Source organism: Chenopodium album, chromosome 15 (genome assembly GCF_948465745.1).
Source record: "Chenopodium album chromosome 15, dcCheAlbu1.1, whole genome shotgun sequence".
NCBI lineage: Eukaryota > Viridiplantae > Streptophyta > Magnoliopsida > Caryophyllales > Amaranthaceae > Chenopodium > Chenopodium album.
In genome coordinates this window covers 10992426-11015759 of record NC_137848.1, presented here as the reverse complement: position 1 = coordinate 11015759, position 23334 = coordinate 10992426, and the positions used below count along the sequence as shown (strand labels likewise).

Sequence of the window (23334 nt, the reverse complement as noted above, 5' to 3'; positions counted from 1 at the left end):
AATAGTGCAATTTTATTGAATTCAATAACAAAATCATAAAGAAACGAAAGGAAAAGGGCCAAAAATGAACATTTATTTTGATGAACCCTAGAGAGAAAAAATAGAGAAGATGCGACTAGGGAATTTTTAAAATTAAATTGATTTTTAATTAAGCTTAAAATTTAAATATAATTTAGGTATTTTGCAAAATAACACAACAAAAATGATGAAAAATGGATTATAACACCACAAAAAAAAAAAAAAAAAAAAAAAAAAAAAAAAAAAAAAAACACACACACACAAAAAAAATTGGATTTACCGCCACTTAACCGGATTCTTGGAGGATAAAATTCGTTAATATTGCCCACAACAAACACGTGTCACAAATCTATTGGTTAAAAAAAAAAAAAAAACCTAAACCAGCCACCATCCCCACCAACGACGGCGCGTAAAAGCCACCGCCATCCAACACCACTTCCGCAAGCCTAACCAAGCCGCCGGAACCCCTATCCCCTGGCAAAATAATCCATAGCCGTACTAGTCCACCACCACGAACCCTAAACCGGGTCGCCACCACCACCTACCACAACATCACCACCGCTGTCACCGCGTGAACTCCTATCCCCTACCGAAAACCGTCGCCAAACTCCTTTCCCCTACCCAAAACCGTCGCCAAAACCCAGACCCAAGCTCAAAAACCCGACCTACTCCTCTCACCCTCACCCTCACCTAAGCTCGCACCCAACCAAATCGGGGATGGAACTGGTTTTGACGACCAAGGGTGGGGCAAGGGGAGCCGATAGCGGGGGTTGGTATATGTGACGATGGCCTGGTAGGGGTAGGGGGATCTAGCGCTGGTGGTGTGGGTGGTGGTTGGGTTAGGATTTTAGGGTTTTTTCTTTTTTTTTTTAATTTTTTCAATTAATTATTTTTTTACCAATAATAGATAATTGACATGTGTACAGTGTGGGGTCTACTGACGGTTTTTGGGTGACATTAGTGAAGTGGTGGTGAAATCTAACTTTTTTTTTTTTTTTTTGTTGGTGTTATAATAAAAGTTTAAAATTTTGTGTTGTTATAATCAAATTTCTGACAATTTTATGGTATTTAGAAGTTAAAAAATTATGTACTTCAAAACTCATTAAATCTTAACTGTTCATTATTAAATATTATGTTTGTCATTTTTCAAACGGCAACTATAGAACATTAGAATTAATTATCATCCTTATTTATTTGATTTATCTACTTAGCAAATGATGCTTATGATTTTATGATCGATGTTATTAATCTTGATTAGATATTGACGAGTGCAAGGGAGGGAATAATTGTGAGAAAGCAGAGTATTGTACCAACACAAATGGAAGCTACTATTGCAAATGTCCAAAGGGGTACCACGGAAATGGAACGAAAGACGATCGTTGCATTTCTAATAGAAAGCCTTGGCTCATACCAGTTTTGGCTACTGGTGGTAAGGATCAAAGCTCTACCAGTTTTTGTTATATATAATAGCATAATAATGATATCTTTTATGGAAGTAAGGATAACTTTTGGTGATACTAGAGTAGTAGAGTCTATTAACCTCTCTTGTTGTACATGTCTCTTGCTCTCAAATTAGCGCCTTGGCTAATTTGTGGGTTTGAGACTTTGGGAGTAAATATTAAATAATGATGTACAAGTATGTTATTTTGGGAATATTATAAGGTTCTGTTCACTTTACATTAAAAAAATAATATTTAATAAAAATAATTTCATTTTAACAAAGTTAATTTCAATTCGATAAAAGTAAGTTCAATTCAGCAAAAATAATTTCAATTCAGTCCCTAGGATTAACGAACATCGACACTATTTTTTATAATTTTCATTTGTTCGTAGATCAGTCAAATTAGAAGGGTTTTTTTTTTTTTTTTTTTTTTTTGGAAATTCACTTTGGGTTTGTGGCGACCAATTTATTAGGCTCACTGGATAATACGGGAGCCATGCTCAATTTTTAATGATGGTAATTGAATTTAAATATAGAAGTCTAATGAAAAATTTGATCTTAAAGCTAAGTCTATCATAATCATAAATAATTTAAGTATAAAGTTTTCAGACACGTTAATAATTTTGCAAAAATCTAAATGAAAAAAGAGTTTAGGAGGAAAAACTCCCTCCCAAAAAACCTCTAATATAGTTTAAATATATAAATTGATAGATGGGCTTAACATTTGAGCAGGAAATTTTTGATGAGGTAATGCCATGTGTACAGCTTTGGAAAAATATGACATCAGTAGTTGCTACTTTAGTACTCCGTACTAGCTTATCTCCCGTGCGATGCGCGGTTTAAATAAATAAAATTTGCTAATTTTGTTTGTTTTATTGAATTCTAATTGATTGTCCCAAGTAATTGATACTTTAGCCGCTTTACATTGTTCTTTTTTACTTGGGCAATTTGTCTCACAAAAAAATTCTAAAGTAGGAAGCAGAATATTAATCGAAAAGAGTATTAGTAAGCCTGAATAACAATGATAATATAACATGAAAATAGGAGTATTAGTTAATTGAGATAAGTACAGTAAGTATAACATGGACAATATAAATGATGCATTATAAAAGGATAAGTAGAAAAACGTACAACTATATCCTTCATATCCCACTTTTATAGGACATAGTAGTTTAGTGTTGTTAATTTTAATTACTTATTTAATTATGTAAAATGTATGTAAATTATCACGTTATAATTTTTTTTGTAACATGCAATAAACTTTTGGGCTGGAAAATGTTTTATAATAAGTTGACATGTGTATAGTTTTGGAGGAAAGCTGACATCAGCGATTGTTACTTTAGTATATTTATAGATTAGTTATAGATAGATAGATTTGACAATTTTGTGGTTTTTTGTTTTTCAAAATCATATGATACATATCATATAATGAATAAAAAATTACTAGTAGTCAAACTTATCACAAAAATAATAATTTTGAAAACTAAGGCCTCATTCACGTCGTCTTATTTTTACTGAGCTGAAATTATTTTTAATGAAGTAAAATTATTTTTAATGAACTGAAATTATTTTTGTTGAACAAAAATTATTTTTACTGATTTCTATTATATTTCTTTTTCAAGTTTACTGATTTTTATTAAACTAAAATTATTTTTACTGGAATTTTTGCTAAACTAAACTTATTTTTACTGAACTGAAATTAATTTTACTGAATTGAAATTATTTTTAATGACTATTATTTTTTAAAGGTGAAGTGAACATGGCCTAACTACTGAAAAGTGAAAACGCCTTTTTTTTTTCTTTCTCTCTCTTTTTTTTTTTTTTTTGGTTTGTTTTCAATAATACATAATTTATAAAACAAAAAACAACGTTAAACACAAGCTTAGAGTTCTTAATTGCGACTTTGGGAGTCTAATTTCTAGTTTTTGAATAATGACAAAAATGTAAAAGGCTAGGAGTACACTAAGTGTACAAGATTCCTTTTGTACACCACCAATAAAAAAACGCCAACTCATCAATGTAATAATGGAAACTAAAAATAGAAGAGGGAAAGGAAAAAAAAGAAGAGGGAAAGATGAGCGCCAAAATTTTCAGCCTAGGCGCCATTGTGAGGAAGGTGAGCGGCAAAATTTTTAGTGGGCGCCAACAATTAATGGATAATACACCATTAATTTCCCAATTAAGCATCAAAATTTCCCATCTTCTCCCCCAAAATTTCATCTTTTCCCCCAAAATTCCTTGGCGAAGAACACATCCAATTTGAATAAGGGAAGAATTGTGATGAAATTATTCAAGTGTGGATATTAATTTCGTCAATCGAATACAATTCGCAGGTAATCTTGTTAGTTGCTGAATTATTTCATTTAAAATTCCTAGTTTGAGGATTTTGATAATTTAGGGTTTTCATTGCTTGATTTTGAAGTAGATGATTTTTGGGTAAAAATGAGGTTTTTATAATGATTGAATTGAAAGGGTAAGTCGTTTAGATTAATAGATTGATTTGTATGTTGTCTTTGGTTTTGTTTCTTGTGAGATGTTATTTAATTAAAGGAGTTTTTTGGGTTCCATTGTAATGGAAGCAATTGTTAAATGGAATCGAGGTTTATTTGCTGTCAATAATTTTATAGCATCTGTTTTTTATACGTAGGATCATTTTGTCAATATTAAATTAAAATATAATTTTATAGTATCTTTTTTTATTTTGTTGAATCTGAAATAAATAACAGTAGTGTGTTTGACATTGTGGCAGTGAAATGGAATGCAAAAATATGTCCCCTCGTTTGAACATTAATCTTAATGAAGTGATAAACGATGTGATTAGCTCAATCGGAGATGCAGATCGAATCAAACGATGTAACAGAAGAAGAAGCAACAATTCATGCCATTCGGTTATTAATGAAGAAGCTGAGGTTACTAACATTAGTAATGAAGAGATTAAGGTTGAGGTTAATAACAATATAAATGAACATGATTCTCATAATCGGTCAAACGGAGAAGAACAAGTCAGTCGTACTCCGGCTGTGGGTATGTATTTTGCAAGCGGTGAAGAATTTACAAGGTTTTTCCATATGTATGTCTTTGAGAAAATGTTTGTATTTGTATGAATTAGATATGAATCAGTAAGACAATATTTAAATTGATCCTGTTAATACCATTTTGATGCTGTTTAAATTCGGAAAGATGTTGTTTTATGGAATTTGATGCTCAGAAATGCGGAAAGGTTTTGGGTTTGTAGTAGGAGTTTCATAATTTTAGATTTAAAGAAACCAGACCTCGAACTGTTTTATTGACGATTCGTAACATTAGTATTTAAAAGTACTAATTTATATTAGGACGTTACTATTTATGGGTAATAGGTGAATGAAATATAAAATGCAAACAAAAAGTAATATTAATTGGTATATTGAATTTAAATTAATCATGATTCGAATTGTTTTATTGATAATTAGTATCAATGGTATTTAAAAGTCTAATTTAAAATGGGAAACATTAGTATTTATGGCTATTATGTAAATGAAAACTAAAAATAAAACCCAAAAAAAATGGAGTAACGCAGTTTGGATTCGAACACGGATCACTTATACATAATAGGAAAGCATTCACCAACTACATCAAGGGGTATCAGCACATATATTATCGTATTATTTATTTATTTGTACTATTTATATTTATGTCAAATATATTGGATGACTCTATTAAAGACAATATGATTCCTTAAATGGTAATAATACGCTTATTAATATATTATGATGATTATTGTATGTTGTTGTTTGGTTTAATAATGTGTTTCAACAAAAAAAAAAATATATATTAATCAAAGTGAGATATTTTAATAGGCGGTCAAATTTAAAATTATTTCAATTGCACACCGTCATTCGCTAAGGGTTTGTTCTCTTCGCCTTATAAAAATAATTTTTAGGTCTAATAAGTTCAGATTAGTTCAGATAAGTTATAATAATGTCCAATAAGTTAAGTAAGGTCTAATAAGTTACATTAAGTTAAATAAGGTCTAATAAATTTCAATAAGTTCTAATCAAGTCTAATAATAAGGTCTAATAATAAGTAGGAGTGTCCATTCGATTTTTGGTTTGAATTTAGCCCAAATCCAATCCGATCCGAAATAAATTTCGATTTTCAATTATCAAATCCAACCTGATCTGAAACCCTCACCAAATCCAATCCGATTCAAACAGATTTAAAATTCGGTTATTTGGACTCGTTACGAGAGTGCAAATTAAAATATGTTGCATATATTTTGGGCCTAATGCGATAATAAAATTAAAATACAATAATATAAAAAATTAATTCTTAAAAGTATAGTTGTACACGATTAATAAAAGTATTGAAAACGTAAGTAGGTTACATGATAAATAGTAATAATTATAATAATATATAGTTTAGCATGATTATATTAACAATACTTATTCATAAACTAACGATTTCATATTTAATTTATTTCGGTTTTTTTGGATTCAAACAAGGTCAATCCAATCCAATTCGAACGTCCGAATTTTCAAAAAAAAATTCAATCCAATCCAATTCGATTTAAAGTTCGAATCCGATCCGAATTAATAATTCAGTTTTGATTTGATTAAATTTCAAATTTTAATCCGAATGATGGATACTTGTACTAATAAGGTCCAATAAGGAACAATAAGTTCAAATTAGTTTAGTAAGGTCTGATAAGTTTCAATAAAGTATAATAAGTTTGATAAGGCGTTACAAAGTTCAAATTAGAACGGGTGAAGGAGGCGATTTGTATGCAAAGTAAAAGAGAGCGGTTATGTAAGACAACCGTTCTCTTTTCCCTCTTAAATCATTCTAAAAATTTTAGAAGAAAAGAGAACGGTTCTTATACACAACAGTTCTCTTTTATTTTTATTTTATTTAAAAAAAATTACCACCTACAATTTTGCATGTCTACGAAAGATTTACATCCAGATTTCATATTGAAAACCAAACCAAACCAAAAATGGTAGTATTGGATATATAATATTGAAATACCATAATTAAATTATTCATCTTATCAATTATAATATCAATACAAATTACAACGACTAATAATAAAGGAGGACAAATTAGAAAGCTAAACAAAATGTATGACCGAAGAACTGTGAGAAATTCTTTCTTCTTCCTCTTATAAATCTGCATCAAAAAGAAAACCAAAGGAGAAAATCAAGAAAAATAATCAAAATTCATGTATGAATAACTACAGCAATTAAATCTAAAATTCATATGATACAATTATTAAATATCAAAAGTAGTTAAGAGTATTCTAGCAATTTGAGACCAACATGATTTGCTCTGTTGCTCATTTCTTCACTAAAAAATGTAAATATGGTATCAAAATGCTGCCAAATCAACTAACAAGAAATTTCAACGAAAATAAAGTACAACGAAAACCCCCAATTCAATTTCTAGACTTTGCATGCGAAAAAAAAAAAAAAAGCAACTTCTACTACATTTAAGCATAATTTGGCGAAGTACTTACATTAATTATGAGGATTGAGCAAAAAACCGAAATTATACAACAGATTTGAGCAATTTTGAGCAAAAGGTGAGCAAGCTTGAAGAGAAAAGCAGCAAAAAAATTAGCGAAAAGAAAGCGGCGAGATGAAAAATGACGAGCTGCAATTTTTCTGGGTTTAAAAAATCCAGAAAACACGATTAGCAATCTATATCTTCATTCGTTATTTCCACAGATAAATTAGAGGGGAAACATTAGGAGAGAGAAAAAAAAAATAGGAGAGAGAAAAAAATGAGGTGAAAAAATCTGACTTTTGTTTTTTTTGGGATTATATTCTACATTATTTTGGGTAGGTGAAAGGATAGATAAATTTGAAATTCAAAAGTTGAAATTTAAAAACCAAGTTTGAAATTCAAATGAAAATGAAGGTGGCTCACAAAAAAAGAATATTCCCAATCAACCAATGGGAAACTTGTGTACAAAATTCCTTTTGTACACTAAGTGTACCTTAAATTGCTCCCGACAAAAATAACAGTAAGGTGTTTTTTATGTATATGTTTTTAGATAATTGTGCTATTGACGAGGGCCTAATGTTTCATATATTCACGGCCTCTCATTATTATTTGAGACGGCCTTAAATTGCATCACTGTACTGGTTTGGCGCTAGTCTTGTACATCAGTACATATATATACTTCCTCTATTTTTCTTTTATTGCACCATAATGACTTTTACACTATTTACTTAATATTTTTTGACCATCTTTTGTGATTTATCCATTTGGAAAAATATAGTCATGTATGATCTAGTTAGATTTATCTCGAAATCTACTTTTCAAATATCAATTTTTTATAATTTTTACAAAAGTATAATTAAACATATTAATAGCCAAAGTAATGCATTGGCAAGCGTGAAACCCCTTATGGTGAAATAAAAAAAGAACGGAGGAAGTATAATGATGTTGGAGGTCTTTTGACTTAGGGATTTTGCTAACTGTACAAACAAGGGTGGCATTATATTGGATTGAACCCACTATAGCGTATACACATAATAAAAATAAAAAAAATATAGAGTATCTCAAAGTTAGTTGCGTACTTTATGATATAATTAATGTCATTTTTGTATCTGGTAGGTGTTGGTGGTGGCATCATAACTTTGCTGCTTTTTGGGTTTCTCTTGCACTTTAAACGGGAAGAAACAAAAATTAGAAAAATACGAGAAAGTTTTTTTCGACAAAATGGTGGTTTGCTTTTACATGAAAAGCTCTTGGGACGAGAAGTTGATACATTAAAAATCTTTACTATGCAAAAACTTGAAGCTGCCTGCAACAATTTTAGTGATGAAAACATAATTGGAAGAGGAGGTTTTGGAGTTGTTTACAAAGGTATTTTGCAAAATAACCAAGTTGTGGCAATAAAAAAATCTCTCAAGGTGGATCCAAACCAAGTAGAACAATTCATCAATGAAGTTCTAATTCTATCACAAATCAACAACAGACATGTGGTCAAGTTACTAGGTTGTTGTCTTGAGAGTGAAGTACCACTATTGGTGTACGAGTTTATCAATAATGGGACATTATATGACCATTTAAATGAAGCAGCCAAAGCTTCGATATTGAAATGGAATGTGCGCTTAAATATAGCATCTGAAGTTGCCAATGTGCTATCATATCTACACACCACTATCTCAACACCAATAATTCATAGAGATATAAAGTCGATGAACATACTTCTAGATGAAAGTTACACTGCTAAAGTAACTGACTTTGGAGCTTCAAGATTGATTCCACCCGACAAAACCCAATTTGCTACGATGGTGCTTGGAACTCGAGGGTATTTGGATCCCGAATATATGCAGACAGGTGAGCTAACTGAAAAGAGCGATGTTTATAGCTTTGGTGTTGTCTTGCTGGAGCTATTGACAAGGAAAAAGGCAATAATTTCTAATGTTAGGTCCGAAGCTGAGAGACTTCTCACTATGCACTTCTTCCTCAAGATAAAAGAAGGTCGTTTGTTGGACATTCTTGACATAAACATAGTAAAAGAGAAAACAATCGAACAAATACAACAAATGGCTAATCTAGCTAGATGGTGTTTGATGTTAAAAGGAGAGGAGAGGCCTACCATGAAAGAAGTTGCAATAGAATTGGAGACTATTAAAAGAAAGGGATCCCATACATCCTTGGAATGATGATAGTTTAGTTCATCGACAAGATTGTAATCTTTGCTCATCGGAATTCCAAGGTCAGCTCACCATGGTGTTAATTCTAATTCATACAACTCAGGCCCGCTTGCTCTCTTCTTTGGGAAGTGGCAAGTAATTATAATTCTTGTGGATGCATGCCATACAACTTCATAAATATCAAATTACTTCCATGTATAAGTGTAAATCATGTAAGAAATAGATGTTATGTTATTGTGATTTGTGAAGAATAATTTAATTGTATCTAGATTAAACATTTATCGATCTTAATATATATCAAGAGACAAGAGTTCAAGTACTTGTATATTACAATGACAATAGTTTGAAATTTTACGAAAGAAATTAAAGAGAAATGTACAATTGATGTCTAAAGTGCCAGTTTTGAAGGTTAAATCCTAGGCGTGGATTTTTATACATCCCAGAGTGTGACTCCCTACTATAGGCATTCCTTGGGTCGATTCAAAAAAAAAAAAAAAAAATAATAATAGTTAGTGATGACCTAGCCTTGGTCAGAGGTGGTTTGTTGATACGCTTTATATAGACGTCACATTAAAAAAAATGAGTAAAGACCAAATACGGTCCCTAACCATTGTCAAAAGTTTGATCTTAGTCCATATACTTTCAATGACTCATCAATTGTGGTGTGGCTAGTGCAAAAAGTCAGCAAAGTTTAGGAACTTTGCCATATTTAATCGCTGACTGGATCAAAGTTTAAGGATTTCTAATGCTGACTAGACTAAAGTTCAAGGAAATTTTTGCATTTTTTTTTATTTGAAAAATTTACAACAATAATCCTATTTTTTACAAGTTTTTCAAAATAGTCCCACCTTTTAACAATCTTGAAATTATCTCACCTTTTAGGAGTATCTTCTCAAAACAGTCCTTAACTTGTTTGTAGGTAATATATCAAGTAACACCTATTTTTTAATACTAGTACATACAAAATATTTGATTTTTTAAGAAAAAAAACACTTTATATAATTTTACCTTCAAAGGTTTAAGATTTTATTAAAACAATAAAGCAATCCATTAATAAAAAGTCATATGACATCTACATGATTTTAAATGAAATTTAAATTAACAAATACATATTGTAATACTGAATCAAATAAGGGTTTCTTCATCAAAGCTACGATCGTTGAATAGATCTTGCATTGTGTTACATCTCTCGCACACATCGTTGGAATATATACAACCTTTTCGGAGAGACGGTCTAACAATTTGTTGTAGCCATAATGATGATTTTCATCTAATTCATTTGAACGTGTTTGAAAATTTGACCATCGTTGCAATCCTGAATAAATCTTTACTGACGAACTGATAATAGGGTAAAAGATGCTTACATTTTTTATAAACCCTAACACACACAAAAAAAACCTCAAACAACCAACTAAAAAAAACTAATGATTCTACCATAGCGATACCCTCCACCGCAGGAAGACAGACAAACATCTACACTATTTGTGTAGATTTATTAAAATCTAAATTGCAAAACTAAAGAAAATTAAGGAAAAAAGGTCAAAAATAATCTAATTAGACTATTTCAGGCCTAAACAACTAAAATTTCAGAAAACCCACCCTGGAAGAGAGGAAAGGAGAGGGGAGCAATAATATCAAGTAATTCATAGGTTTGAGTGAGTTTAGTTCCAAAGAATTGGGATGATATATTGATACTCCCTCTGTTTTTTAATACTTGTTCCATTTTTTTTTAAGAATAACTTGATTCATTTCTTCATGCGCTGAGTTTCAGGAGAAATTGGATAAAATAATAAAATGCGGAGATAGTAGGGTAGATGCGAGAATAAAAAAATTGCAAAAGTAGTTAAGAGAATTAGAGGAGAGAGAATATGAAATTAATGAAATACTATATCAGCTAAATATTAGTTATAACTTTGGAATATTTTATATCTTACAAATAATAGCCTAAAGTTGCAAATAATATTTAACGGAGGTAGTATGATTTATGTTGGGTCCACAGTTGAGAGAAATAAATTAAATACTATGTATTTTGCAAAAAAAAAAAAAAATAAAAAAAAAAAAAAATATTACGTATTATAAAAGCTTTCCAAAGAAGAAAATTGAGCAGATATTTAAAATAGCCGAATATAAAAAGTGGAGCAAATATTTAAAAATGAGGGAGTATATTGTCAATATTGATACTACTATATGTATTGTCTTGTCCTTACCAAACGACCAATTATTAGTTTATCACCATGAAAGGCATGAATCATCTCATAAAGTCCTCCTCTAAACTTCCCAGATTAGCAAAACCCACCTAAATTGACCATCAATTTCATCAATTCACATCAGACGTTGATTGAATTGATATATGAGATTGATGGTCAATTTAGGCTTGTGTTATTTTAGGTGGGTAATTTTTACACCCACATACTACATACTGGTACATTAAAAAAAAATGCTAAAAAACCAATCAAGTTCAGGTCAGATCAATTAATTCGAGTTATTTTAGGTTTCGAATAACTTTGGATTGGGTTACTTCGAGGATAGGGTCAGTTTGAACCGAGTAATTCGGGTTAATAAAATCCGGTCGAGTAACCTCAGATAACAGCCTTAACAAATACTTCCTTCGTTCTTTTTTAAAACATCACTTTGTGATGCGCGGTATTTAGGAGGGTAATATAAAATTGTGAGTGGTTGAATAATTTATTATAGTACTAGTTTAGATCTCGTACCTTACATGGTAATTTTCAGTGTTATTATCAATTTACAACTATTTCAATCAATGTAAAAAAAATTGTCAAAATTAGTGTGAATTAAATTATTGAATTATTTACTAAAATGAAACATAGTCATGAAAAACCGATTAGCTAAATATGTATTTTAAAGTTAAGCATTTGAGCATATGGAGCATGTTATGTATTCGGTGTGGTATTGTTAAAGTGTTATTTTTCTTGTTAACTAAATGTAAAATTTTAAAGTTATGTACTAACTTTATGAATAAATTTTCTTTGTACACACTATTAAAATCACTCTATTATTTCATCCAAAACTGTGCAACCTAAAATAATATTATTACATATCATTCCGACAACATATTATTTCTTATTCAACTTTTCTCCTGATATGAACTCTAATTAAATATCAATATATTTTAAATTATATTTTGGTAATATTTTATATAATAATTAATAGCTAGCAATCAATAAATTATACAGTTATTGATCGATGTTCTTATGTAAATATTGTTATCAAGGTAATTTACTTAACAAAAATAAGTAATAAAAATCTTTTGTTGATAATCTACTACGTATATGATATTTTTCTTTCCTAAAGAAGTTATTGTATTTTATTCTTTCTATAATTATAGATTTAGATAATAATTATTTTGTTACAATTAAGGTTATTTACATTTTAGTTAACTTTTTTTTACCTCATTAAACTTTACTTAAAAGAAGATTTTCTCCAAGGAAATAAAAGAAAATAAAATAATTTAAGGGCACACTAGGAGATGACATGTGTCACTGCTGTTGTGTCTTTTAGTATATACTATCTCTGTTTTTTATTAGTTGACACGTTTTGACTTTAGCACTATTCATACACTTCCCTTTGACCGTGTTTTGTAATTTATAAATAATGAAAAATATAGTCATGTAGGGTCTTGTTAGATTTGTCACGGTATATATTTTCAAAATATCAACTTTTTATAATTTTTTCTTATCAATAATTAGAGATATTAGTGGTTGAATTTGTAAATTGACAAATGTGACTAAAAACTATGTCAACTAAAAAGAAACGGAGTAAGTAGTTATTAATTCATAAGTAAGATGAGGAATATAAAAGAAAAAACATTTGTAGAAGGTGTTTACAATATCAAAATTAAAAGCCCTACATTAAAAAAAACAAAATCTATTGACAAAGTGTACTCTGTAACTCTTTCAAAAACGAAAAATAAAGTATGGGATAAATATCAAATCTAATATATATATATAAAGGGGAGTTTTTCCCCGAGTTTTTAGAGAGCCACGTAGGATCTAATTGTCTCAGCGCGCCATGTAGGATTATAAATTTTAGTATTAGCCAATTAAATAAGAGATTATTAATATATTTTAGATCTAATTTTCTCAGCGCGCCATGTAGGATTATAAATTTTAGTATTAGCCAATTAAATAAGAGATTATTAATTTATTTTAGAATTAAATAATTCAAATGCCACGTAAGAAAAATTGGCGAATGAGATTTTTAAGTTTAAATTAATTAAATATTAAATATTATCTTTTAATATTAGGAATTTTATCTAAATATATAACAAATTTTAGCTCATAAATACAAAAAAAAAATTAAATAAAAATTCAAACAAACCGTGCATCGCACGGGCTTCATCTAGTTAAGACTATAGCCTTGTCTAAAAATAGCATTCTAGCCAATGTTAGTGTTTTGAAATTATTAATATGAGAGATTGCCTTAGTTTCTTATATTGAGAAACAAAACTCGTTAATCAAGAGGTTAAAATTGTAATATTACAGGCAAGTAGCGGTTTTTTGGGTATAACCTGGGCCACCGTGCCTCTACTTGAAGTGGCAGATTTACCATGAAACCGCTTCTTCAAATAGGCAAAAAAAAAAAAGTTGTACATTATTTATCCATAGACATAAAAACTTGTTTTACTACTTTACTAGATAAGCCTCGTGCGATACACAACATAAAAAATTTCTTTGAAATAAATATTTATTTTACATATGTCCCTCGTATAAGATAAATTATAAAAATATAACCATTCATTACAATGCTATTTAGATCTAACTAATTTTGAAGAATCGTATAAATTTAAGTAAATTATGCAATACGAATTACTCTTTAACCGGGAGTAATTATATTTTGAAGCCAAATAGTTACTCATAAATTCATCATAATATAATATGTGGAATATATAATATAATATAATAATTGTTTTTAAAAAAAAAAAAACTATTGTAATAATTTAAGGTAAAAAAATAAAAATAAAAATAAGATGTCAGCAATTAATTTAGGCGGGAAAAATTTTAACCACAATTTGACGTGGGTATAATTTGAAAAAGTGATGATGTCAGCGGTTGTTGTTTTAGTTTATTTATATAGATTTTATTTATTTATTTTTATTTTGACAAATTATTAAAATGAAGAGATACAAATTTATCTCCGTGATAAATAAGCTTTATTTATCACAAGGACAAAAGTGTAATTTTTTGCGATAAAATGGGTAAAATCGATTTGCCTTAGATTTTGCTCAAACCGCAATATAAACATAACTTGTTTATCACCAAGATTAATTGTAAGGGTGTCAAAAACTCACCCGACCCGAAAGGTTCATTTAAAACCGAACTGTTTTCGAACTGGCTTAACCCGCGAATTTTTTATCTGAATTCGATCTGGAGTCAACCCGAAGTTAACTCATAACCGACTTCACCTGGTAATATATGGTCCAAACCAACTTGGAATCGACTCATAGTTAATCCGAAACTATTAAGACCTGATAATTCAAGATCCGAATTCGATCTAATCCGAAACAAAATCTACCCGAAACCATTTTGACCCTAAAAGTATCTCTTTTTACCCGATCTATGTATTACCCGACCTCTATTTACCCGATTTGAAACATCCTTTGACCCAACTTAACCCGACCCAAAACTACTCATGTTTAATTTTTACCCGACCCTTTTAATTAACTTAATCCAAAAAATTTCATGACCATCCTCTCCAACCATTTTAAGTTGTGGGGTTCAAGCTTAGTTATAATTAGGAAAAGTGAGACATACACTATCACATTTACTTATATATCCTTTGCATTCGTCTAACTAAGCTAACAAACTATAATTACATCCAAGAGCCCATGATTTCACACATCTAAATATTCTACATTTCTACAACATTGCAAACTAAAAGCTCATGGATGACCAAAAATTTAACGCATGTACATTATTAATTAATTATTCTTGTCAACACCAATGCCAAAATCAATCCAATCATTCGTTAGAGTGAGATATGGACCTTGTGTTAACATATTTTATATAAGTTAAATAAATCTAATACTAATAAAAAAAAAAGTTAGAATATATCCTCTGCATTCATCTAATACTAATACTATACTTATCCTGTGCATTCATCAATAGATCTAATACTTATCATCTGCTTGACTGCTTTCATCTAAATGATCAATAAATTATTGTATTGAAAAGCTAGAATTTAAAATTTGATAAACAAAAATAAAATTAATTAATACTGCATTGAAAAACATGGAGTAAAAATTATTATGTAATTTTATTTCTGATGTCCACTACCGCTACCGAAATCAAATTACATTTATTTAGAGTTATAAAAACCATTGCACACAATAACAAAAACTAAAAATCTGGGAATGTAATCTGATTCATCACGCAGCGGCATCAACACTTCAGCAATGTTGAATGGAGTCAACATATTAGGGACAATAAAAATGTACAAATTGTCATTGATTGATATTAGTGCATGGATTAGGGACGGTACAATGATCATTGATTGATATATTTAGACAATTAGTCTATGATTTTGCACTCTAAAGTCAAACAATCCAATATTATCATTATACCATGAAATATACTTCCTAAAATGTATAAAATTTGAAGTTTATGACATTAAATATGTATATATGTTATATTAATATGATTAGGTGTATTATATTCACGATTTTGATGAATATGAATTTATCTGAATTTATTTCAACTTAATTGAACTTATCTGAATTTATTTCAACACATGTTACATATATGGATTTATCTGAATGAATCTGAAATAATCTGAATTTAATTATTTGAATTTATCTTAACTAATCTTAATAAATTAAAACTTATCTAAACTTATATGATATACTCTGAACTTATTACACAAAGTCTTATATATGTGGCTGGTCACATCGTGTGGCAGGGGTTACTTTATTAGTGTAATCGCGGTTACTTGATCAGTGTTAAAGAGGTTACTTGATCAGTGTTAAAGGGGTTACTTCGTCAGTGCTATAGGGTTACTTAGTGTTATAGGGGTTACTAAGTTTGTATTACAGGGGTTACTTGGTCAGTTCGTTTTATATGGGTTACTTTTTTTTTAATAAGTGGTTACTTGGTGTGGCTGGCTACACACAAGATGGGCTGCTGAACTTATAGTCTTGTATATTTCATCTGATTGTCATTAATCTTATCTTATTGCTGTATTGGCCTAGTTTAGGGTTTGCATTGCATAAAGTTGTAAGAAAATTACAAGGTATGGTCCAAATTGAGAATTTTATAATATAAAGTGTAGTTAGTGGAAATATAATTAATTGTTAATATGAGTAAGAAATAATAAAATATTTTTGTTGGTAGGATTAATGAGGAGAAATAATAAAATATTCGTAGTAACGTGTCCTTAATTACTAAATAAGATGTTAGAATTATTATGAAACCAACGTAAAGTAAATATGTGTTGCGATTATTATGAAATGGAGGGGTATAACTTCATTAACAATAACAAAATCAAACGTTACTAAAATATGAAAAATCTTGTATTCTTAGTCACGAGTTAGTTACTAATATACAATAGACAATCTTGATACTTCTAATAATCGAGTAGCCAATGAATTGGCGATGATAAATAGCCACAAAGACGATGATAAACCAAAACGTAAGGAAACATTTTATAATATGTGATATTCACCTGATCAAGGAGATAAATAATCAATTTAATTTCTTTAATAACTTGAGTTGTCAATCTTATATCAATTCTGATAAGCCAATACAAAAACTTAAACGAAACCCAAAAAATGATCTGAACTATATGAATAAAATCTCCAACAACAAAAATGACATGACTATTCTAATATAGCTAAAAGCCGAGTTGAACCGAGATTAACCCGAATTCAAATTATTCGACCCAAAGAATGAGCTAACTATCGAAGTAACGAGATTCAATTTTTTGCCGGAAGTGAATTGATTTGAACCGAGATCTAATCGAATACGAAATGACCCGACCCAAAGCAAAATAAATCCATTTTAACCCAAATAAACCCGATAAAATCCAGACTCGAGTTCTTCTGAACTCGGTATGACTCGACCCGAATTTGATATGGGCCAAGTTTGATTTGTATCCGACCATGCTTGAACTCAACTTTAACCCGAATCTGATTAAGCTCAACCTGATTTGATTTGGTTTGTTAAGTTAAAATGACCCATCATTACCCGATCCAAACATCCCGACCCGTCGTGGGTCAACCCAAACTCTATCTGGGTACCCGATTTGACACCTCTAATTAATTGGGTCAGCCACTATTTAAATACTTGTAGTTGAAATTATTTACGGAGTAATATTTATACATTTAAATAAGAAAGGGAAATACGCTTTATATAGACTGTACATTCAAAAATAACTTAGTCCCAAAGAATTGGGATGATCTTCGTGTTATCCTCATTACCATTGTTACCATGAATCATCTCATTAAATCCTCCTCCAAACTTCCCAGATTAACCAAACCCCACCTAAAATTACCATTAATTTCATCAATCCTATCAAAACCCACATCAAGTGATCATCAAATCACGCATAAACTCACTCAAATCACACTATTTTCAACTACAAAATCAAACCCAATTATCACAAATAATCCCAAAGATCAACCAATTGATGCAGGTTCTTCGATTCGTAAACCGGTGAGTTTGTGGCCTGGGGTTTACCATTCCCCAGTCACAAACGCATTGTGGGAAGCAAGATCAAAAGTTCTGGAAAATGGTGTAATTGAGGTTGGAGGAGAGAGAAAATTACAAGATGGGTTGGTGTCAAAAACCCCATCTCAAAGTAGAACTTGTGTTGAGTATAAATTTTCATCGGATTATGTGCTTAGAGAACAGTATAGAAATCCATGGAATGAAATTAGGATGGGTAAATTGTTGGAGGATCTTGATGCTCTTGCTGGTACCATTTCTTACAAGGTGATTTTTTTTGATGATTTTTTTAATTGTGTTTTTTTCTGTTTGGTGATTTATGTTTCTGGGGTATGATTGTTTTTTTGTTTTTTTTTTTTTAGGATTATACTTTGTGATTGATTATTTTTGAAATAATAATTGGGGTATAATTGGTTTTGTTTGAAGGATTATACTTTGTAATTGATTATTTTTGAAATATTAATTGGCTGATCATGCTTATTTGTCGAAATCTTAATTGTTGCTTGAAATCTGTTTATTACCATGAGAGTATTGGGAAAGTTTGATTTTCTTGCTATTGCCTAGGAATTTTGGGATAAAAATATACTACCTCCGTTTTTTATTAGTTGACACGTTTTGACTTTAGAACTATTCAGTATTCACACACCTCCTTTGACCATGTTTTGTGATTTATATGTAAAGAAAAATATAGTCAAGTGGAATATTGTTAGATTCGTCATAATGTATATTTTCAAAATATCAACTTTTTATAACTTTTGCTTATCGGTGATTGAATTTGTGTATTGACAAATGTGACTAAAGAAACGTGTCAACTAAAAAGAAACGGAGGAAGTATTTGACTAAGTTGTTTCACCTTGATGCTATCTTTATATATGAAGTGGAAAGAGTGAAATTACAGTTAACAGTATTGTATCTTTGTATAGTAAGGCTGTACACGACGGTGTATCTGTACTCTGCAGAAAGTTTGTGGCCTTATTTAGCATTTATCAGCAGGCAGCATGCTTGTTTTGGGAATAAAATTATATATGAAATTCAAAAAATTTTATTCCCTTGAAGGACCGTTTGTTTTTGCTTTCAGTTTTTTGAAACTTAAAACAAAAAAATAGTTTCCGAATTTCTGTTGTCAGTTCTCATAATAAAAATGAATAATATGAGCATGGCTGATTAAAGTTATACGGAGTATATACAATTAGCAACATATAAAATCTAAACTTTAAAATTGAAAAATGAAAACTGATCGTGATACTAACAGGGAAGAAAAGTAAGTCTTCTTTGTACATAAGGGTAATAGTGGTATCATGTGGCCTGGATTGTTAACTTGGTCACCTTGGCTCTTGGTGTGCAGCAGATGCAGATCTTATATATTACAAAGATCTGTAAAAGCATGCAGTGTTTCGAATGATGTACAAGTTATAAGATATGTTTCATTATTGAGAAACTTGTTAAGTTAATTCAAACTCATAACAAAGTCTTTGTCCTCTCTAAATGTCTAGAAGGAAGCTGGTTGAACGAGCTGTACTGCCTCTTATTCATTAGGTAGCTAAAGATACTGTCAACTGTATTACTGGTTGATTTTGTAGGGAAAAAAAACTTGTCTAATTTTAGCCATAAAACTCTATGCCATTGTAGTTGATAAGTATTGCCTGAGACAGGCCTATGATGGACAAACTGGTTGCTGTAAAGTAAGTAATAACTATATCTCTAGTGCATCAGTGCTGTACAACTTTTTTATTTCCAGCATTTAAACTAAGAACTGATGCTTATGAGCATCTGTTGTGTGTATTCTTCTTTCTGGAGAACATAATAGTAAATATTATATGGAGTAATATAACACTTCGTATTGCTGTATGTTATTTGTCAATAGACTAACTTATACTCAGTACAAAGCATTACTCTTCAAACATTATTTTAGACTAACCTATGCTGTGGATTATATATTTTCATTGCTGGCTGAGTAACAATATCATAGTTTTCTGTTTGATGTCTTCCAGCACTGCTCCAACCCTGGTGGAATGACGAGGCCAATACTTTTGGTGACTGCTTCTGTAGATAAGATTCTTCTCAAAAAACCAATTCGCGTTGATGCAGATCTGAGTCTAAGTGGTGCTGTCACATGGGTTGGGAGGTCATCCATGGAGATGCAGCTTGAAGTGTTGCAACCACCACAAGGTAATTTGTATGGTATGATTTCAGTAGGCTGAATCTTGTGAAATTATGAATAAACTATCTTCATATTAGAGGTTGGTATAACTAAAGTATCTCACAACAGCTAGTAAAGTTAATCATCAGAAATATTTCTCCAGTGATGTTTTTCCTCTGTCCCCTTTTGTTTGCCTTTTATAGGTTTTGTTATTTTATTTACTATGTATCTCTTTATGGGTGGATGGATTTGATGAGATAGAAAATTGGTGAGATCACCTGTTAATCAAGGCAAACAAAACAAGACCGCGGGGTGGGAGGAGGGGGGGGGGGGGGGTTGAGGGGAGTAGCGTATAGTAAGATTCAATGTACTGATGCATGCAACCTTGTCTGGACAAACCAAGAAGGCGGTTTCTGATATACCATTAAAGAAAATAGTCGGTCATCAATCTTAGTAATAGAAAGAAGAAATTGTTGGTTGTGGTATTTGCTGAAAACTAACCACCTTTTTGACTGATTAATTGGGCTATGAAGGATGAAGAATCTGTTGTATCTCTCTCCGTTCTCTCCCAACAATAATTTCTTCTTTTGTAGATGGTTCCCAAATGTCAAATTCAGTGGCTCTTGTAGCTAATTTCACATTTGTTGCGCGGGATGGTGAGACTGGAAAATCATCTCCAATTAATCACATCTCACCAGAAACAACACAAGAAAAATTGTTGTGGGAGCAAGCAGAAGCAAGGAACAAGATGCGGAAAATGAAGAGAGCTGAACAGAATAAAGAAAAAAACAAGGATGTGAGCAGGATTGATAAGCTGTTGGCTGAAGGACGAGTATTTGTTGATTTGCCAGCTCTAGCTGATAGGGACAGCATTCTTATAAGAGATACTTGCCAACAGAGCTCCATGATTTGTCAGCCACAGCAACGAAACGTTCATGGTCGTATCTTTGGTGGGTATCTAATGCGCAAAGCATCTGAGCTTGCCTTTTCAACGGCATATACCTTTGCTGGAGCCTCACCTCGTTTTGTAGAAGTTGATCGTGTTGACTTTGTGAAACCGGTAAGTGATGAACATTAGTCCATTACACATTATTTCTATTTCTTTGATATCCTATCATGGCTATTAGCTTGATATAAAATATTGAGGTAAGGGTTGCTTGTTGCTCTCATCATTTAGAGATGAAGTGAATAGACAAGTGTTCATTTTGGTTATTGGTTCCATCTGGAAGGGATTTTGTTCTACTATATATGGCTGAAGTGAAGTATAGAGAGGTCAGTTTGGAATGGTTTCAGAAATTGGAAGATTGATAGTAGGTTCTATTACAAAATATAAGTTGATTCATTGAACTATTTTGTCATAATTAATAAATTTATCAGTGATGATGAAGAAACCTTAGGAAAGTTTAATACTTAGTACTTCATTTTTTGCTGCTTTGCTAGAACTCTGAGTGAACTGAGGTGTTTGTGTTAAGAAAGATTAGCATTTTATTATGACAACTTTCCGAAACTTCCATCAAGTATACATGAATACATCAGTTGTTGCATTGCCCTCCGCTTGGTAAATACTTCTATGGAACACTTATAAATCCCAAGGTTGAAACTTGGACATCCCATCAGTCTCTCAAGTGTCCAAAACTTACATGTAAGATCAGCATCACATGACTACCAAGACAGTATATTTTTGCGTCTAAATCGTTATGGTCATCATATAGATTGTGGCTTTCTCTATGCAGGTGGATGTTGGTAACTTTCTTCGTATGAAGTCCTGTGTACTCTATACCGAACTTCAGAACCCAGCTCGGCCACTTATCAATGTGGAAGTTGTTGCTCATGTTACATGTCCTGAGCTTAGAATCAGTGAGGTCAGTATTTATTTATTTCTTGACACAAAACCCCCTAAATTCATTTGCAACACATTAGTTTAATTATTCAGTCAATTTCAGGGAAGTAGTTTTTGATATTTTTGTTTTTCCCTATTTCCAACAGGTTTCAAATAAGTTCTACTTTACCTTCACTGTCCATCCAGAGGCTAGAACAAATGGGCTGAAAATAAGAAGTGTTTTCCCTGAGACAGAGGAGGAAGCACGTAGGGTGATTGAGCGTATGGACGCAGAACACCAACATGACAATTAGCGATGGTGGTGACTTAGTGAATTACCTGGATAGAAAGCTTAATTCTTCTGACCCCTTCTGCTGTTGCTGACTATAAGTGGTAATGAGATCTGACTTGAGAGATTAGTGCAAGTAATATAAGGTCATCTGTTTTGATAAATGGGAAGAACATACAATAATTGTACGAGAGCAAAAACAAAAATTGGATAGTATTTGTATTATACATTGTCTATAATGCTCAGTAGATTCTTTCTCCTCTCTGTCGCGGCTTCTGATGGCAGAGAAGACAATGATTGAAATTATGAAAGCAACCTGTGTAATAAGACTAGCACAAGTCTAAATTCAATTTTTAATTTGTACTGTATGAATTTTTGAATCAATATACAACACAATTATTTAAATATTTTTGGCAAGTAATTAGGAAAATATAAAGTTACTAAGATTGAAACTACTAAGGGCCTGTTCTCTTCCGTTGAAATTCAATTCAGCTCAGCTCAGTTCAGTTCAGTTCAATTCAGGTCTTAATTTATGTCTAATGATATTGCTAATGATATAAAGCCAAATTTCATTCTTTTAACCTCTTATTACAACGATAAAAATAATAATAATAATAATAATAATAATAATAATAATCAATAAATAATAATAATCAATAAATAATAATAATAATCATCATCAATAAATAATAATAATAATAATAATAATAATCAATAATTAATTATATTAATAATAATAATAATAATAATTATATTAATAATAATAATAATAATAAATAATCAATAAATAATCAAAGATCACTAATTCCTAGTTAAAAATCACTAATTAATAAGTTCAGTTCAGTTCAGTTCAGTTCAATTCAGCTGAGTTCAGTCAATCAGAACAGGCCCTAACTTTGTTACAGTTACACAGAATTCCCATTTCCTATGTCTACTTGTATCAGTTGTATGACATCCTTACATTGTTGACTGCCAAGAAGATTGATGTTTGTTGTAGTCATCAGCAGAAGAGAGGCCTCTTCATGCAGATTACGGATGAATAGAAAGGCTTTGGCACCAAGATGAACACGTAACGATTTAATCCTACCATCTGCATCAATGGGACATCGAAATTCATGTTTACACGGTTACACCACCCCTAGAAGAATTTCACAGGGGACATTGGACTAATATACATGTTCTCCTGTTTAAATTTTTACCCTACATCATTTGTATCATTCCAAAAAAAAAACTTTTACGATTAAATCTCGATCTCAAAAGACAAAAGCAACCGTTAATATGATAAAGAAAGCCGAACAAA

General features: G+C 30.8%; 2 protein-coding genes across 2 annotated transcripts; both read left to right on the top strand.

The window, feature by feature from the left end:
• Positions 1–351: 351 nt before the first annotated feature.
• On the top strand, positions 352–9299 carry LOC145581892 (putative wall-associated receptor kinase-like 16). The gene is made up of 2 exons (XM_081638926.1): positions 352–1447; positions 8057–9299. Exon 2 carries the CDS (start codon positions 8227–8229, stop codon positions 9112–9114), a length of 888 nt encoding a protein of 295 aa, XP_081495052.1. The 5' UTR covers positions 352–1447; positions 8057–8226; the 3' UTR covers positions 9115–9299.
• Positions 9300–17461: 8162 nt separating this feature from the next.
• LOC145581891 (acyl-coenzyme A thioesterase 2, chloroplastic-like) lies at positions 17462–22430 on the top strand. The gene is made up of 5 exons (XM_081638925.1): positions 17462–18053; positions 19778–19955; positions 20520–20986; positions 21660–21788; positions 21913–22430. The coding sequence occupies exons 1-5, from the start codon at positions 17550–17552 to the stop codon at positions 22057–22059; spliced, it is 1425 nt and encodes a 474-aa protein (XP_081495051.1). The 5' UTR covers positions 17462–17549; the 3' UTR covers positions 22060–22430.
• The last annotated feature ends 904 nt before the right edge of the window (positions 22431–23334 follow it).

Bases quoted from the DNA above. Each gene is read 5' to 3' on its own strand.
- LOC145581892 (XM_081638926.1), top strand. From the start codon at position 8,227: ATGCAAAAACTTGAAGCTGCCTGCAACAATTTTAGTGATGAAAACATA.
- LOC145581891 (XM_081638925.1), top strand. From the start codon at position 17,550: ATGAATCATCTCATTAAATCCTCCTCCAAACTTCCCAGATTAACCAAA. The intron at 18,054-19,777 runs GTGATTTTTTTT...GATGTCTTCCAG, and splicing joins CTGGTACCATTTCTTACAAG to CACTGCTCCAACCCTGGTGG. The intron at 19,956-20,519 runs GTAATTTGTATG...CTTCTTTTGTAG, and splicing joins AGTGTTGCAACCACCACAAG to ATGGTTCCCAAATGTCAAAT.